The sequence below is a fragment of the Bombus pyrosoma genome, linkage group LG3, assembly GCF_014825855.1.
Source record: "Bombus pyrosoma isolate SC7728 linkage group LG3, ASM1482585v1, whole genome shotgun sequence".
Classification (NCBI taxonomy): domain Eukaryota; kingdom Metazoa; phylum Arthropoda; class Insecta; order Hymenoptera; family Apidae; genus Bombus; species Bombus pyrosoma.
This window is the reverse complement of record NC_057772.1, coordinates 7,959,543-7,977,645: the sequence shown is the minus strand read 5'-3', so window position 1 is coordinate 7,977,645 and position 18,103 is coordinate 7,959,543. Positions and strand designations below refer to the sequence as shown.

At 39.2% G+C, this 18,103-nt stretch overlaps 1 protein-coding gene across 13 annotated transcripts in view; it reads left to right on the top strand.

The window, feature by feature from the left end:
• The window catches only part of LOC122565939 (E3 ubiquitin-protein ligase MIB1), a 674,113-nt gene that overhangs the window by 113,390 nt on the left and 542,620 nt on the right, over positions 1-18,103 (top strand). Inside the window, exon 10 of one of the 13 annotated variants that reach the window (XM_043722489.1) lies at positions 15,759-15,858. The exons of the other annotated variants lie outside the window; for them this stretch is intronic. Within the exon in view, the coding sequence (XP_043578424.1) occupies positions 15,759-15,843 (85 nt within the window). The 3' untranslated portion in view covers positions 15,844-15,858. Of the gene's footprint in view, positions 1-15,758; positions 15,859-18,103 lie in introns of those variants that run through there. 13 annotated transcript variants of the gene reach the window in all.

Here is an 18,103-nt window from a genome sequence, read left to right as displayed (position 1 = left end):
ACGATTTTGTAAAAAATAATAGCGAAGTGATCAGATGATTTTACATAAGAATTTTGTAGGATTTTAACGTAACTTCTTCTCCCTTTGATTTTTTCTCCATGTATTTCGAATTACGAAATAGTGTCTAATAGAATGAAATAGAACGCGAAATAATATCTGATAGCTCGTACCTTTTTGTTCTGTGATAATGGAAAAAAGGACTACGGTGTTTTGGCGTTCGAACGAAAAAAGTAACATAAAAGAAAATGCGTGAAAACGGATTTCACTAATTCCCGAGCTTTTATTTTTGGAAAGGATTCTATTCAAAACGTGGATTATATCTTGTTATTTGTAACCTTTTTTTTCTTCTGTCCCGAGTTAATCGACAACCGATGGAAATCGAAACGGAGCACGTAAATCCGCCGCTCAGGTTGGCAAATATGCCGCTCTGCCGCTCAGGTTGGCGAATATGCCGCTTTGCCGCTCAGGTTGATGAATAAGAAGGCGTAGATTCGCGAAGTACAGCAGAACGAAAGCATTTAGTTTTTTAATTTTTATGATCAGTAGAGTTTCCCTTTTCTATTTCTTGTTTTTAGTCGAGTGAAATTTGAATTGAACGTGCGAGTTCAAGTACTAAATAAAACCATTAAAGTAAAACTGAAATAGAAATATATAAACTGCTCATAATTTCTATGGAAATAATTTCTCTCTGTGAATCTGCATAAAATTCCACGGTCTACAGAAAAGTAGATCGCGGATGTTTATGCGATCGTGAAACGTTTAAAGGCGCGAACATCTGCAGAATTCGCGTAATATAAAAAATTATATAAAATATCCAAAGTAAAGCGCACGTTGCGACATTTAGTAGACGAAACGAATCGTTTCGACGAAAGTATGGATTTGCGTAAACTGAGGTCCGATCACACGCTCGGATCTGCAAGGAATTAAGAGGAAGCTCGTGAAATCCCTGATTTTGACTTTTCCTCGCATCGACGATACGAATTACTGATCCTCGGAAATCGACATTCCCGAAACGTTTCTACGAAACTATCGTCTCGCTCTCTCCCACAGAACCAAGACATGCGCACTGCCCTCGCATTTATACGGGCCAAATGCAGTCAGAATAAAACTTTTATCTGTGTTCCACGATGTTTACCGTGGATGAATCTGCTTCGGAGAATGCCGGAGATCGAAAATTATTTTTGCTCGTAGAAGAATGGCGCAAGCAGGGAAACTGCGCGCGAGCTCCGCGTGCAATCAGAAGGTGAGCTCGGCGCGTCGACTACAAATTCCGGCTTTCTTCCGGCGTCGTCTTTACACACGCGTGAAACCAACTAGGTGCGGAGGATATTTCTTAGGGAGGATGCTCGCGTTCGCACGTGGGTGGCTGCTTTCATGGGAGGGGGTGGGGATGAGGAGACGTGTACGTGTTCGAAAGCGAGGATGACGATGTTGGTGGTGGAGGTCGGGGGCGCATCGTGCGCGGCACTGCAATTCAGACTCGAAAGCTTCCAAACATCTTCAATATAAGTTAGGCAACTGTACTTAGGTTACCTTCGTAACCAGGGCCGCATACGAAACAGTCCACGAATAGTTGGGAGGCATTCCCTTATTGCGAATATCAAGTAACTCGCAGCCGTGCGCCAGCCCCTCTATCGTCGCGCCTTAAATTAACTCTGAAATTAGGTAGACGATAACGAGGCTGCACGATAGTAGGCGCCCGCGCGCACCCGAAACCAGGTCGAAGATGTGCCGCGGATCGAATCCTTCAGCTGAATTAGGAGCACGAGCTTCGCTTTGCCGGGGCTGGATTCGAATTCGATATGTGCTTACTCACGAATTTCAGCTCATTTCGGTAGAGAAACTCTATTCTTGTGACGTTGGTAGAAATGGCGCGATTGTAATATCGCGAAACCTGTTTGTGCAACAGGAAGTTGCACAGATGTAGTACAATTTCGTATGTGGTAAAACGTAAACTTGTTTCCCACTAGGGATATGTAATTTCTGGCGAAAGTAGTATTTGAAGTAGTAAAGTGATTTCTCTCTTTAAAGAAACGACTGGAGAAAGAGAGAGAGAGGGAGGAGGAGAATCAGTACAATTTGACATATTGAATAACGCAGTTTAGTACAAATGTTAATTAAAAAAAAATATTACGTCTTTAGTACAAGTCCTAATTAAAAACATATTACGTCTTATCTCTTGATATTATTATAGATATTATTTCTTCTATAGCACGGAACAGTCATCGTGAAGAAAGATAAACATTCTTTTCTCCAAGAACCTTTTTAACAAATTTATTTTCCCGGACTTTCTCTTCAAATCGTAATATTCTCACTAAAAAGAGAAAAGTAGTACTTGCCAAACTGACTCGTGTAAAATGAAACGTGTTGTAAATAATACAACAAAATATGGACCACGATCGGACACAGTTTCAATCGCGCCGATCTAAACTATTTCCCATCAGTTGTAACGTACGCAGTATAGATACGGCTAGATAATTCTATGCATTTTGCTGTATCGAAATACCGCGTCGATGATGTTCCACACGACGAGTTCATTAAGTTTGATGGTCAAACCATTGCCAACGAATCGATTTAATCGTCGTAATATCACTTTCGTGCTACACAGTAATCATCGGCCTGAAAAGTGATATCAACGTACATTATGCTCGATCCTATATGCATCGCGAATTATATCGCTGTTATGTTGAAATCATTTTAAAGCCCGTGAAGAACCTGCTGTTGAGCCGCTGCCATGGTAATATCAATGTATCGTATTAATTCTATACATCTGACGGATTCAATGTACGTTCCTATCATTATGACAGAATCAATATAGCGCTATTGATCGTACGATCCGTGCGTAGGTATTCAGGTAATCAAAGCTGCGTAACTAATTAAATTACAATTTTCCTAGGCTTCGAACGAAGTTCATTTTAAATCTTAGACACGAGTGAATTAAATTCGATTTGTTGGGATCAGATTCAACGATCATCAAAATTAATTGCTTACAAATTATCCGTGAACCCGATTACCTGTTTGATCCATAGATTTCTTATATTCAAAGTAGCCTTCATCTTCTGTTTAAAATGTATATATGTTGTATATAGATCATAGGTATTTAAGCAAATTCATATTCATATTCATATTCATGAACAGAACATAAGAAACAGGACCTATATTTTATATATTTTTGCATAACGGATGCACCCTATAAATTTATGCATTTTTAAATTTATCATAAATTCAAAGTAAACGAAAATAAAAAGAAATCTAGTTATATACCTTAATTCGAATAATCGTGTGTTATTTTATTCAAGGTAAAATTAATATTTAATTTAATACTGTTAATTGCTGTTAATGCTTTGTATGTTAGATAACTCACTTTTCTATTTTAGATCGTACGAATTAAATTCGACCCATTGTCAATTAACATTACATTTAGCAATTTAATGTTAATCGACATTTCATTCAACGTTCGTTTCTTTTGTATCTGTTCGAACGAGTCGATTGAACGTCGGTCAAATTTTAACCTTTGGACACAGGAGAAGGATGATTTTAATCCGGCAATGATGGCGGAACAGTAACAAAATCGAAGGGTCCAATCTGGTTAAGGCATGATATTCACGCGTTAATCTAAAGCTTTTAAGAAATTTTATATACATTTCTAATCACTTAGAAGACATATTATATATATTTTATATACACTGACTTAATGGAAATTTTATGTCAAATCATAGATACGTTGCACGTTATGTTATTCTGTTTCAACATCTCTGTGCTATTAATTACTATTCAGATTCAATTTAGCCAATACATATTTCATCAGGCAAACGCATTTCAAATATCTATTATACACTACCGTAAACACGGAGCGTGTAACATAATGACTTTCGGTTGTGAAGCGAATTTTGGTTAGCAAACCGCTTCCATGCGATTGCAAGCAAATAGTAAATTCGATTATACAAATTCAAAGATGAATATACAGGATATTCCACAAAGGATAGATAGCACGACCAAGAATCAGACGATTAAACATAGAAAATTGAATCGAAGGTGTGTATGATACATGATTACATTTTTTTGTAAATCTGCGTTTGAAAATGTTTGAAAACATTTTGTTGGACGACGAATTCTTTATACTCTTGATTTCTGACATGTCTATTTTCTATTCGCGGTTGATAGCATTTAATTATTGCTCGAGCTAAATTCTGTCAATACATTTTACCTCAGAAATGGTCCTTTAATCTTTATATTTCGATCAAATACGAAACCAATCTGAAAATGTATATAGAAGCTACAAGATATTTATTGCAAACATACCATACGTAGTAGCTAGAATAATAACTCGAACGTGTGTTTAGTATTTATGATAATTTCATTAAAAATATTGTAGCTTATTAAAATTACAATTAATAACGAGTAATTCGTTGATCAAGCACTTTGATGATCCTTGCGAAGTATGCGGTTGCAATAAGTGTCTTGTAACTTCTACATATGTACAGACATTTTCCGATTCGCTTCAGACTATGCCACTATGATCCTAATTCCGATGCTAATAGAATTTCAAAATGTCTCGTAACACGAGCTGCTTATTTGTCAAACGTTTATCTCCACAAAACGAACAGTAAAGGAAATTGATGAAATTATATAATAAATAAACGTCGATCAAATGTTCTGGTACGGAAATTTCAAAAATTCCAAAAAATTCAGTTACCCGCTTTGACCTGCGAACGGTTCCCATATTCTTAAAAATATCTCTAAAAATATTCGAATACTTTCGTAAACAACAATGATATACAAGTAACGAAACGTCAAGGACAGTTGAAAGAAACGAGAAGGTTTTTCTTTTCAGTGAGCAAGGAAAGAGCAGAGGACAGATTGTTGTACGCCATCTGGAACCGATATATTCACAGCCGAATCGCGGCAAGCAAAGTTTGCGAGGACTACAATGTAGCAAGCTGTTCGCAATGACAGTGGTTTCCTGGATAATTATAATAGTTTACACTTTAGCAAACCATTCTGTGTTACGGTAGCTACGCTCGCGCCTTTCCCCTCTCTCTTCGACTTGCATACACCCACGCACGCACACTTACACCACATACACACACACACACACACACACACACACGGTATAATACAGCCCTGCAACGCCACTGCTATCGCAATATATACTCACATTTGCACGGCTCTGTAAATACACATTATAATGACAGGCGACCGCCGCTGTATTGTCCTCGTCCAACCGACACGTTTCACGTCTAACGATTTTGAAAAAACGTTTCCCTTCTTGTTCAACGAAACGAAGTTGACGGTGTTGATCGCACAGGTCGTCTTCATTGAAGTGGAACGAATGTTTGAGGCGGATGACACGGGGAACGGCGATAATAACGCTGCTGTCGCGGTGCAATAATTTCCCAACCGTGCTTTAGGAGAAACTATGATAGCCGGCTAACTGTAAAATATTAATGCGTCGGCGAACTGGGATTTCTGCAGTGTCGTATCAAAACCACGGCTAAAAGCTTCTCCGGGACCGTTTCTGTCCATTTCCGAGTGATTAATCGGCGCGAAGATGCGGCCTCTTCCTTTGCATCGATTTGCGTTCGTTATTGTATTTCAGCTCGTGTTTGCTTTTTAATGGGCCGTTAGTGATGCAGAAAGTAAAGATAGGAGTGGCAGACTGTTTCCTTTTTTATTTTTTACTTTCATTTTTGTGGACTTCACAACGGAGTTGGGGGATGGAAGGTACAGTTTATACTAAATAGGAATAGCCAGGCGGGATAACCGTGCAGCAAAGGGATATTTATTTTTACGTTGGAAGTATATACTCGCTTGTTAATTAATAAATTGGTAGTACGTTTTGTAAATCCAACTTTATCGAGATTGTTTCACGTTGATGTAAAAGCTTAAATGGATATTGTACTTGAAAGATTATCGTAATTGTAGAATTTTTATAGTTGCATAAAATTATAATTATCTTAACAATGTCCATGAGTTATGAAAATTACGCTTCTAAAAATGATATTCTCTGAGAAATTTACAACGATTCAGTGAACGTATTTGTAGCTTGTTTACTAGATAAAGCTAAAATCGAATAATGTATTTTGCGTCTGATCATAGGATGTACCTACGTATTTTAATTTAATTTCTGACGCGTATTCGGTATTGAATTTAGGGATATAATTAATAATACATTCGATAAGCTGCTAATAAATATTTCGGAATATCGGGATTCGAATAAATCACATAAAATACGCTTACAGTAATATATGTAATTTAACGAATGAAAGTTTACCAAATGCAAGTTAAAAAGTAACATCAAATATAAATTTCCTCTTTCATAACTTTCTCTCTCTCTCTCTCTCTCTTTCTCTGCCGCTCGCTCGCTTTCTCTCTGCAGAATTTATAGTTTTATAAAAATCATACGCAGCTTAACGAAAAAATGCCAATAAATTCCATGGCCATCGTGGCATCGTATAAAGCAAAATAGAAGAAAAATTCAGGTGAAAGGCAACACCGTTCCATAAAGAGTTTCAAAAACATCCTGTTAAAAGTGGCCGGGCGAACTTCTATTTTCCAGGCCAAAAGCGAGGCAAATAAGATTTCATCGCCGCGATGCTTCACCCAAAGAGTCCCCGGAGGATTTTTTATCTTTTCTCTCTTTCTCTTTTTTTTTGCCTTTCGCGGGCCACGAAGAATTAAGATGTCTACCGGTAACATAATTACAAAAGTTTTACGTCGGCCGACCGACGTAATATCGTTCCGGCGTCCCGTTCCGCGGCGAGTAATCGGATTAGCATAAATAAGCCGTTACCAATTCGTGGTTTACAGTTATTGCGAGCGTGTAGCGGCATTATGCCCCAATAAAATCGTTGCTGCTGATTCGGTTACCCGCGTTTCTCGCTGGAGGAAAAGTATAATATTCCCAGGGCTTATCTCTCAGATACACGGAGTTGCACACGCCGGGCCCGAGTCAAGAATATTTAATGGAGCGTGGAGCAGCGTCGAGAATCGCAAATAAATTTCGCCGCGAGTTTATCGTCTGTGAAAATATACCTTCGATTCCTCTCAATTTCACGGAACCCTCGGGGAGATTTCCCGGTTTTTCTCTCCCCCCTCCTCTCTCTCTCTCTCTCTCTCTCTCCGCCTTTCCTCTTTTTTTGTTCTGCTCCTTCTCCTAGGTTTTAATTGAAAAAAATTTGTTAACAGCTCTTTCCCTGCCGAACTTCCTTCGTTACGCGAATATGCCTCTTGATTTCTTCGGAATTCAATCGGTTTCTTTGCTGGTCTCTCCTCTCTATTCCCCGTTTTGCTTCGCGCGTTCAGTTCTAGAACGGTTTATCGTAAAATCGACGTGGAAATGGTCATTTATGATGATTTTATATCCAAACTTTGTAGCCTTTTGAAGTTGTATTTCAGTTCTGTCTGACATATCGACGTATTGTGCGAATCACATCGTCGTTCGTGCGCCGAGTTTTCTTTGACATTTATCGACGTTTATTTTGTTCTTGATATTATTACGCAGGCTGAACAATTTGAAATATTATTCTGCAGCTTCTACGGAAGAGCGGACATGCCAAGCTACCTAAAGGAGGCGTATAAGATATTAAAAGACTAGAACATTAACTTAAAATCATTTGCAAAATATTGCAGAATTTTAATACGCGGGCATAGCAGTCATTCGAATACGATCGGCTCCTGCTTTCCTCAAGGTTCCAAAACTGATTCATCGATTCGATCAAAAAGTTCGTTACTCCTAAAGTAAAGTCAGCATTCGCGTTTCCACCACGGCAGAAAGAGTTACATTTCGCTCAATCCCTAGCAACAAACAAACGAAGAAGAGGCGGAAGAAAGGAAACCAGAAAATCCAGTGAAATACACATAGAATCCAAGTGAGTAGACATTGGCGGAACAGGAGTTACGTGGAATTTGTCGATTTCGTCGGAAGTCATGTCGCTTCCATTCGTCCCCATCAAGTTTTTCTTTGCCGCGTAAACGGGTCTGGTCGCGAAGAATTGTCCGCGACCAACAATCAGTTCCAAACAGAGAATGCTTTCTTCGCGAATTCGTACGCATGGCGGACCCGCGGCCAAGCGCACAATGGCTTGTGGCTCGCTTCCTCTTTGCAGAAACTTGTCGTCGTCGCGCGGTTTTCTCGCTTCGCGCTCGCGTGCACGTTTCTCTGGCCGAATCCTGGCAAAACATCGCGGCGTCTCGCTAAGCTCGGCGACGTCTACGCGCGCCAGTTTTCTGTTTTCACGGAACTACTTCCCGGAAGAGCTTCTTGCCTCATTTTTCCCCACGCCGACTTCTTTTCCCTCGGCTCTGTTTCTTTCTCGTTTCTTCTAGCCGCCTTCTCACTTCCGCGCTGCCATCTCACACGAAAGTTGTTCAACTCCGTGCCACGAGTATGACACGAACGTATCCAGCGTACAATATCGTTCACAAGTATCAACGGCCGCTTTGGTTGATTCGTAACTGTTGAAGTATAGATGTATAATGTTAGATGTATAATGAGAGAGACGCGTGGATAAATTATAAGGTAGAAAAATATATTTGAAATACGGAAGTGAAAAGTACAAAAAAGATTGAAATAACAATATGAGCTGGTCCAGATCCGCACGCTAGCAGTGTTACTCTATAACTGAAAAACCCTGAAGCCAACGTCGCCTGTCGAATGTTTATGGTCTGCCTTCGTCGCGGTCTTTTGTCTGTGCGCTGTCGATGGCTTCAATGCTTTAGAAAGCTAAAAAGACCAGATGTAGAGTTTTCTTAAAAGCGGTGACCTTCAACAGTAACGACCACGGGAATTTTACCGAGACGTAGAAATTAGTCATGAATTAGTATAGGTAAGTCGTATAAAATCGTATATTTCAGGTTCTAGGCGTAGAAACGTTTAATCGACGAAACAAATTGTATAACTGGACTGCAGGTCGCGTAGCTCTTAGCTTGGTACCGTTTTCCAAATCTCTGCTACATATTTGGCAATGTTAATGTACGTATCGCTTTCCAAATAATGATATTTGGAAATTGATACGATTTATCGGGGCCTACGTACGAAGAGGTGACTGTTATGCGTTATAAATTAATACTATTTATTAGTATTTGCCGGGGAAACTCCATCGCGCAAACATTCACCGGTATTGTGCGTTATTCGCGAGTAATTATTATTTGCAGCGGTTCGCCAACGTATTTACGCTTACCGTTGAACATTTTTACGTTCATATTCTTCGTGTTATACGAAACATATGGAAATTTTACTTGCCGCTGTAACGTTCATATTGGTAAAATCTGTAACCAATTCGTATTCGAAAGCTCTTGTATGATACTCGTTTTGTAACTCTCTCCGATGCAAATATACACCGTCATATTTAAAGATTTTGTTCGCGTATAATCTTCAAACGGACCTAACAATAAACGACTTCCACGCTTCAAACTCGATTAAAATTTCAACATCGTTGATTAACGACAGCCGCGTTTAAAGGGCTGAAACACATCTTGTCGAAAATAAACAAGCGTTGGTGTATTTTTGAGAGTTAGCGTACTTCCCATGAAAAAGTACATGGAATGCTTTCTTGGATGCTCGACTTCCTGTCGCGTTCTCTGTCTTATCCTTCGCGTCCTTCTCTTCTTCTTTTTTCCCCGTTTCTCTTCGTACATTCGCTGAATGTTGGCTAGTTTCTTCTTGGTATTTCGAATGCGAGTCGCGTGGTCGTTGACGCGAGAAACTCGACGAAACCGCAAGCAGAAAACGGTAGTACGACTGGTGTAAAGTTGAACACGCGGAGAGGATTCTGTTTCCGCGCGGTCACGGCTCTCCTTTTGTGCGAAGTAGCGCGCGCGTCTCTCGTGGAAACTGCTTCAGCTTCGCTTGATGGGTTTATTGTTCGCTACGGCGACGAGAGTCGCGGAAAAGTAGAGAAATTTTGGCCGTTTCGTCTTCACCGGTGTATGGTCTCTGTGTTCCTTCGAGGCTTGTCGAGGTGTTACGGCTAGATGGATTTCGTTGCAAACACGCGAGCTGCCTTGTGTAACGTGAAAAGGTGAATTAACCGTTTGAGTGATCGCGTTGCTCGCATTCTATGTCGAAATGTACCGCCGAATCGACCTGGCAAATCCAACTGGCGCACGGTACGCTTGGTTTCTATTGCACTGTGCTCATGTTGCCATTTGTTCGTTTGTATTAGTAATATATCTCGCGTGAATTTACTTAAAACTCAGAAATAAATTCTGTTGTACCGTATTTCACGCGTGATTTTACTGAAGAGGATGAAAGAATGCAACGACGTGTAACGAAATTATGAATTTATTGAAGTATGCAAATATTCGAAACCGCTGCCTCGACTATCGATACACGCCTGTACTTTTCTACCAAAGTCGTTTTAGAAGGCTGTGAAGATTTCCGAATTGATACTATGGAATGGAAAGTTACTACCTATAAAAATAGCCGCGTTTCAGAATATCTACTTCGATCGAAATTTACTTCGATTAAACGCTGTGTAAAAATTCCAGAATTTAATTGGCGTATGCATATGATATATATGTGTGTGCCACGTAGGTACATATATCTCGCTCAGGTTTTCTCCGCGTAACATTTTTTATAGTTTCCCGTGTTTTCTATCGTCTACCAATAGCTGAAGTTACGTCGTATAAACTGTTACGCGATAACGATCAAACATTGCAGATTGAGCGAAGGAAAACAGAGATGTTGCAAAGAAAATGATACGACTTTAGTTCTCTTCAGTTTCGAAATGGTAAATGGAACACGCTTCAATTATAAAATTAGCCTCGCAAATGGCTTGAAAAGATTCTGTAATCGCGCGACGACGTCATTCAACTACGTTCGCAAGTTCTTTGTATCTAACGTGTACCGTTATCTAGTTCCCATCGATATGTGTCGATTTTGTTGGCAGATCTGACGTGACGTGGAGAATCGTTTAGTCGGTATGTCGTTACCGATCCGCGAGTTTTTGCGGAATTGCGCGATGTTTATCCACGTGCTTCGAACGTCAGAATCTCTCACGAACTGTCGTGGGTATCGTCACGAAGGCGGCTGGCTTACCGAACTTCCATTTCGCGAAACTTGCCGAGACTTGCAGCGGCAGAAACCCTGTAAGGGACGGAAAGGGGCAAAGGACAACAGGGGAACTTAGGAGACGACAGTACAGCCGGCAGTTCCGCACGCTGCTTCCTCGAAACTTACTTTTCCTCTTCCTCCCTCCCTTTCTTCCTTCTCGCTTCGCTTCTGTTCTCAGCTTGCTCTTCGTCTGGTTTACGTATGGCCTCGTTTGCAAACGGCGAACAATACAGCTTGTTGACTACTTTCGAAACGAAAATGCTATTTGTCGCGAGCTTTTTCCAAAAGATCCTAAGAATTCCGGCACTTTTGTTTCCCTTTCTGCTATCTCGCGAAGAAAATTACGCCATACAATATGATAACTAGATTGCGAATTCTTATGGGATATTTTTATGGTATTTTCGTGCAACGAATTTAGAATCGTGTTTGGTTGGCTTGTAGACTACAAGTATCAAAAGTTCTCTATTTTGCATATTTTATACACGTTCGTATGTTGGCATCTTTAAATTTTTGCATAAATGCAGAAGAATTCGTAGCTTAATGGCCGCATTATACTTTACATCGCGTTTGATAAACGTCCATCGCGAGGAAAATTAGATACGCCCACGTTGGTAGGAATTCGTGTTGTTAATTGGAAGCTGGATACTAATAATATTTATTTTTCTACAGTGAATCTGATAACGATAAATTGGGTTATGATAATCAGCTCGTTTCGTCGTTTTCGTGTCAAGAATGAATTAACAGTTTAACGGTAATTCTAGCGAATATTTTTATAACCACATGTTATTATTGCAACAAACGCATAATGAATTAAACGAGAGTTTCGTTGATAAATGGTGCTATAAAAATTCATTACGTGTCAAAGTTTATCCTTGGATTTTAATAACGTTTTTAAATTGCCGCTAAATTTTAAATAAAAATATCCAAGAGAAAAGGGGAGGGGGAGGTATTAGAACGAAGATGATGCTACGTAAAAATGACGAATTTCAACTCGTTAGCTTCATAGCTTGTAACGATCGAATTTGGACGTTCTCGCAACACGCAGCGCACGAAATTAGCAGCGAAAATGCAATAAAACTTCGATCGGGCGTGCTTTCGCGGTAAGCAGAATTAACATTGGATTATTATCAAAATCCGTAATTAGACAGCGGGAAATTGCATCGGTGACGTTGCAGCTGCGTATACCAATAACTTGTTTAAAAAAGTTTCATCAGGTGGTGGTGGGTCATGATGGGTGGTGCATGTGCAGCCACATTTTAACGAATATGCCTCGTGTATTGGCATGTGTACACAGTTAACGAGTCTGGATTTGTGCAATTACGAGTTCTGTACGTCCGGCAATTTGATCGCGCGCGATCGTCCAAATTACCTCGAAATGGCGCGCAGAACTAACCAGCTAATTTACATATAAATCGCGCAACATCCAGAATACGCGACATCTTTTGCAGTTTGCGTGCGGTTTATTTAAATGTTTCACCATGTGAACACGGCTTGTTGTCTTCGAGGCGCGATTGACAAATATTTTTCGAATAATATTAACTGCGTGCGCTTTGCCCGTGGTTCACTAACAGTTTAGTTTTACTTTGCGCTCTATGTATCGTGTATACGATTATGTAACGTATTGTGTGAAAAATATCCTATATGGGTAACGATGAAATTATTTTTACGATTCTCATCTTTATTTTATCATACATTGGGTGGGTCAAAGGTTATTTTTTTTTTCTTTTTTTTATTATACGTTTTACTTCAAACGAATTTCGCACGTATTTCTTTCCCAAAGATAAAGTTTAATATAAAATCTTTGTCGTGAACAAGTATCGGCGTACAAAAATCGTGCAAGTTTATTTCAGAAGCAATTACTTCTTTTTTCTACTCGTTTAGATAGGAAACTATCTTTTGATCAAAGGGTTTCGTTTAAAGGGTACAGGTAATAAAATAAATGATCTGTGCTATAATTATAGTGGAATTTTTCGATTTGATAAGATACGTTAAATGTACTTGCACGTTTGTTTCTTGCGAACTACGCGACAATTAATATAAACCATCGACGTAGAATTTGGTAGAATTTGGTGGTTGAAAATACGTGGAAAGCGGAAAGGGTCAAAGGGAAAGGTCGATATTGGCGTGACGTTTGTTTCGAAAAGGATTTCTGATTCTCTATTTTCGTACGTGAGCAGGTTTTTCTGCTTTCTGATCGAGTCGATGAGAAAATAGCAATTTCGTCGTTTGGACGTTGATGGAACGCGTGAAGAGGTCAGTGGGACTTAAGCCACAATTACTTGGTTTGATAGATTGGCAGAGGTGTTATAATTGTTTTCCTAATAGCTTTCTTCTCGATGCTTTTTCCGTTACCTTTTGGGAACATCACGTGTTCGATAATTCGAAGGAATAAAAGAAAGGGAGAAAGGAATTAATTTTCCTTTTGTCCATTAGGATAAATGTTGGCCACTTTTTCTCTCTCATGATATTTCGTTTATCGCATCAACTTGGATCTTCTGTTTACTCTTTGATTTGTGTTACTTTACCAGTTATTTCGTTAAAATCGAAATGTACGTTTTCATCGTCTTTTGATAATTCAATTAAATTATTAAGAGAAAATTTAACACGATAAAATATGTAGTATGAGTTGCATCTCCTTTCTAACAGTATTTACGGAAACATATCAGACGACAAATGCAGGTAATCGAAAGAAGATCATCTTTCAGGGATAAAATGTGTTTTGTAAATTTTCTTTAGACAACATGATAAAATCGTACGGAAGATTCGTACTACTGGATGTATCCTGTACGATTAAATTAATTAGAAATGAGCTAATATTCACACGTGTCAGAGCGATAAGAGCGCAAGTACAAGTGTTGGGAATTCGTCGCGCGAGATTCCATCATTCTGGATAATCCAAAGCTGAATAATTCCCACCTCTTAGCTAGTACATACAAAATATTTGAACGCGTCGGTTGTGATTCGCGTGGTGCTTCAACAGCGTTGGAAGCGAAGGAACACGAGCTCGTACGATTTAGGAAACCGGCGAAAATATAACATCGCGGATGGATCTAGGACGTGCGCGAGGAAGTGGCTCTAGAAATAAGTGTTTAACCTCGATCCTTGCCATATCCGACTATTCTAAATCCAGTATGCAAGTGGAGTAGATAGCTGATAGGAGATAGCAGATAGCGAGGTGCAGCCTTGCATGCATTCACCTGCGACGGGGCATTCGTGGCAAGGAGAAACGAGACAGACGCTCGATGTAGCTTGAATGGACACGAAATAGGTCGAGTCCATGTTACCTACGCGCGTCGTTTCAAGGAGAAAGATTTTCAATCTTTTTCCCATGCTCCAGCCTCTGTCGTACTCCTCGAAAGCTTCGAGCTGTGCTTCTTTAACGTTTCCTCGTCGATTAAACGACGGCCAGAAACTTTCGTAATAATTACGCCGAGTTTCGTTCTTTCTTGACGATTCGTTTAGTTGTGGATTTTTTTACAATTCACGTCGGCGGCGGAAAAATACGGAGCTTCGTTGTTTTAGTATTTCGTTAATTCGTCAAGAATAACGGATATCGTAGAGAAGTTCATTAGGCGAATCAGAAATGCGAGGAAAAGATTGCATAGTTTGGAAGAAATTGGTTGCACAGTGCTATGAGTAATTTGATTCCTTTAACGATTATGGAAAGAATGTTAGGCAAATCCTCGATGCAATGTTAAAACACGAGTTTTATAATAAAAATTGATTGTCACGTGGTTAGGGATTTATGTAATTTCAATCTTCCCTTCTCCGTGATGCTCTGATAAGAAGAAAAACTAAATATTAGAAATAGATTTTCGTTAACATGCTGAATCAAGTAACATGAAATTCATTTTTCGTTGGTAGAAAGCAAATGTAGAGAAACATACAATGTTATCGTATAAAAATGACTACAATTAATCATTATACATTATACCTAAATACATTCCTAAATACGAAACTTAATCTCGTCGCTAATAATTGCGTAGTGTTTGTAATTTCATGATTACGCGGTGTTAAACGTCGATATCTATTTATTTATATTTGAAAAGCAATTCATACAGATTCCTTGCTGAAAATTTCAAAATAAGTATGTTCAATGAATAATCAAGTATCGTTCCAATACGTTGACATTAACGTGACAGTGTCATAAAACCTGATTACCTTCTATCTCATCACGCGCGAGTCGCGACAAAAAAATGCACTTAAGGTTCCTTTCCGTGAAAGTTCGGAAGAAAAGAAAGAAGTCGAGCAGATGCGAAGAAAAGAAAATTAGACGACGGGTATAGAGAGAGGCTAAAGTCGAGGAAGTCGTGATCCGAAAAACATTGGTTCGATCCTCGTCGCTTAAGGTTGGAAGTTTGGCAATGGCTCGGGCTTAAATTGAGCTTTACATTATTTTGAGGTGAAACGGGGCCGCATTGGGAACAGCGAGCTTGTTTCGGCCAGATTGCCCGGCTTTGCAACGATGGAAATACCGAGAGAGTCCTGATGTCGATTGCTGTTTCCGCGATAGGACGAACGAAAGCATCCGGCTGCATCTGAAATACGATTGCAGATTGGATTAAAGACAAGGCTTTCCTTGTAGAATCGCCACTACGCGGGGATTTCGTTGGAAATAGACTAAAGGATTTAGTCTTATCGATAAGACCAAGACGCAGCACACGATTCTAACGTAGCTTCTTTTTTTTTTATTCTGTTGCAGGTATGTCCCCAAAATTTCGCTTCTCATTGGTTGCTCTTCGGTGTTGGTACGTATTTACTTGACATATAATATGCATCGTGTATAACGTTCGACTATGGAGAGAGGTGGTACGTATTAGAGAAGAAATTCTTAGAAGATGGATATATTAAATTACTTTGTGAATGCAATGTCGGGTATAATCAAATTACAATTAACGTTGCAATTTCACATTGCTTCTCACTTCGAACTTTGGGTAATTTTAAATTTGATCTACTTCAAATAAATTTTAGGAGATAGTAACGTTAATAATTTTAGATTCGATTAGTAAATTTTAGATTCGAGTTAGACAGACTCGTCAGCAAATTAAATTAGCGCGAGAAAAAGTTCCTATAATATCACATTGGGTAGTAATGTCAATGGTTTCTGTATAAAATCATGAGGCATTCGTTCATTACCCTTTCACAAAGTAATGAGAAAATTACCGTGAAATAGTCGATGGTGAAACACTATGGCTGTTTGCAAACGTTTCACGGGTGCCTGTTGCCGCCGCGAAAAGACATAAAATCACTTGAAATTTTATATAATTATTTTCCCGGCTAAAAGTTTCATAATTGGGTATTATTAAAACAATTTTCCAAAGGATATGTTGTACGGTAGTAAAACTGCTGTTTTTTTGTACGTTACAATAGTTGCTTTTGTTCCTTCTAAAGAAAATATATTTCAATTTTTAAAGAACAAATATTACCTTTTCTCTTTAAAAGAGGGACGTATTTTTCATAAATAGAATGGCTATTCTATGTAGTAAATAATACCGCTTTTATTCTTTTTAAAGAGAAAATGTTGAGATTTTTAAAGTAAAATGTGTTTCATACATTTTTAATCAAGGGACATTAACAGCAACCTATTTTCAAGCTGGCGAATAATTTTGAATTAACAATAAGCTTATTTTTAATTTTTTAGTTTTGTGCAATAACAAATTTTTTAATTAATACATCGCAAAAGCTACTAAAGTTTTAATTTCAGAAACATTTTTGAACAGCGTGCTGTACCTTTATCTTCTGAAAGAAAAAAGAAAAGGAAAGATGTTTTTTTTGAGTTGATTCTCTGTTATGGTACAAGAGTCGCGCGCAGTAAAAATGCATTTAAGGTGTTCGATAACATTCATCTACACCTTAGTATCCCGATAGACTTAATAGCGGACTTAGTGACGGACTTACGTCGCTTGTCACACGAAATCCTGAATTACTATTCAACTCTCGGCTTCAATAAGCTTGATTGATGGATCGATGCTTCAAGCCAATGAAAATCTCTTATATCCTCGTTATTTCATGCGAAAAACTTTCTCAGTCCCTTTTACCTGATGCATTTTAAACGATTTACGCTAAAGACCCGTCGCATTTGTCAGATAAAGTCACCGACTGAATTATGCAACATTGATATTGCTGTCCTTTTTATTACGTGCGAAGTAGTAAGTTGTCTACGTTTTGTTCCACTTTGCGAACATCCATTCTCCTTTCGTATACCTCTTTAAAACATCCAAAGTTATCATCGATTATGACATTCAGCGGATGAAACGAACGTATAAGTTCCATCTGTTTAATGGCATTACGTCGTAGAAACATAAAATTGCAGAAACGTCGGCAGTCTACTTACAAGCAGCGATACACGTTCCTGGATTCGGTGAACGCAAAAGCGATCATTAGCGCTGCTGTATTTTTTCATAGGTCGAAAGATATCTCGGATTTCAAAAAATATGAAAACATTCCTATATACGTTTCAACGTTATACTAAACATTCTCTCAGAACATTGCGATTACTTTCTATTCGATGAAACGGGAGCAAGATCGAAATAGAAAAATTCAAAGATCACGTCGGGGTTAAAGCGAAACGCAGCGACAGCTATAGAACCTCAATTTCCACTTAGTGACTGCTGGATTCCTCTCCTGGAAATCAGCCACACCACCGAACAACGATCTTAAAGCATCTTCGTTCGACGATGAATCAAATAGGCAGAAACGCTGGCCAGACCGCAACAGTCCACTGTGAAATTAAAAATTCGAGCAACGATGGACGACAGCGTTTCTTCTCGGTTAATACGGCGTCATAGATAGCGGACGATCGTTGATGGTAGAAGCGAAACGAGCGAGTTGGAGGGCGGTGGCTGCGGTCGCCGGCATTAGGGATTTTAGGGAGGCTTTACGGGACGATGCAATGGGGGAAAGGGTGCACAGGGCCAGCACGGGATTTTGGTTGGGGTTGGACCGAGCTTGCACTGTTCACGGCGATTAATTCATTGCCGCTTCCCGCATCCCACCGCAAACCGCCTTTTGGCCCCACTCAACCCTCTCGCGTCCTCTTCTTTGACC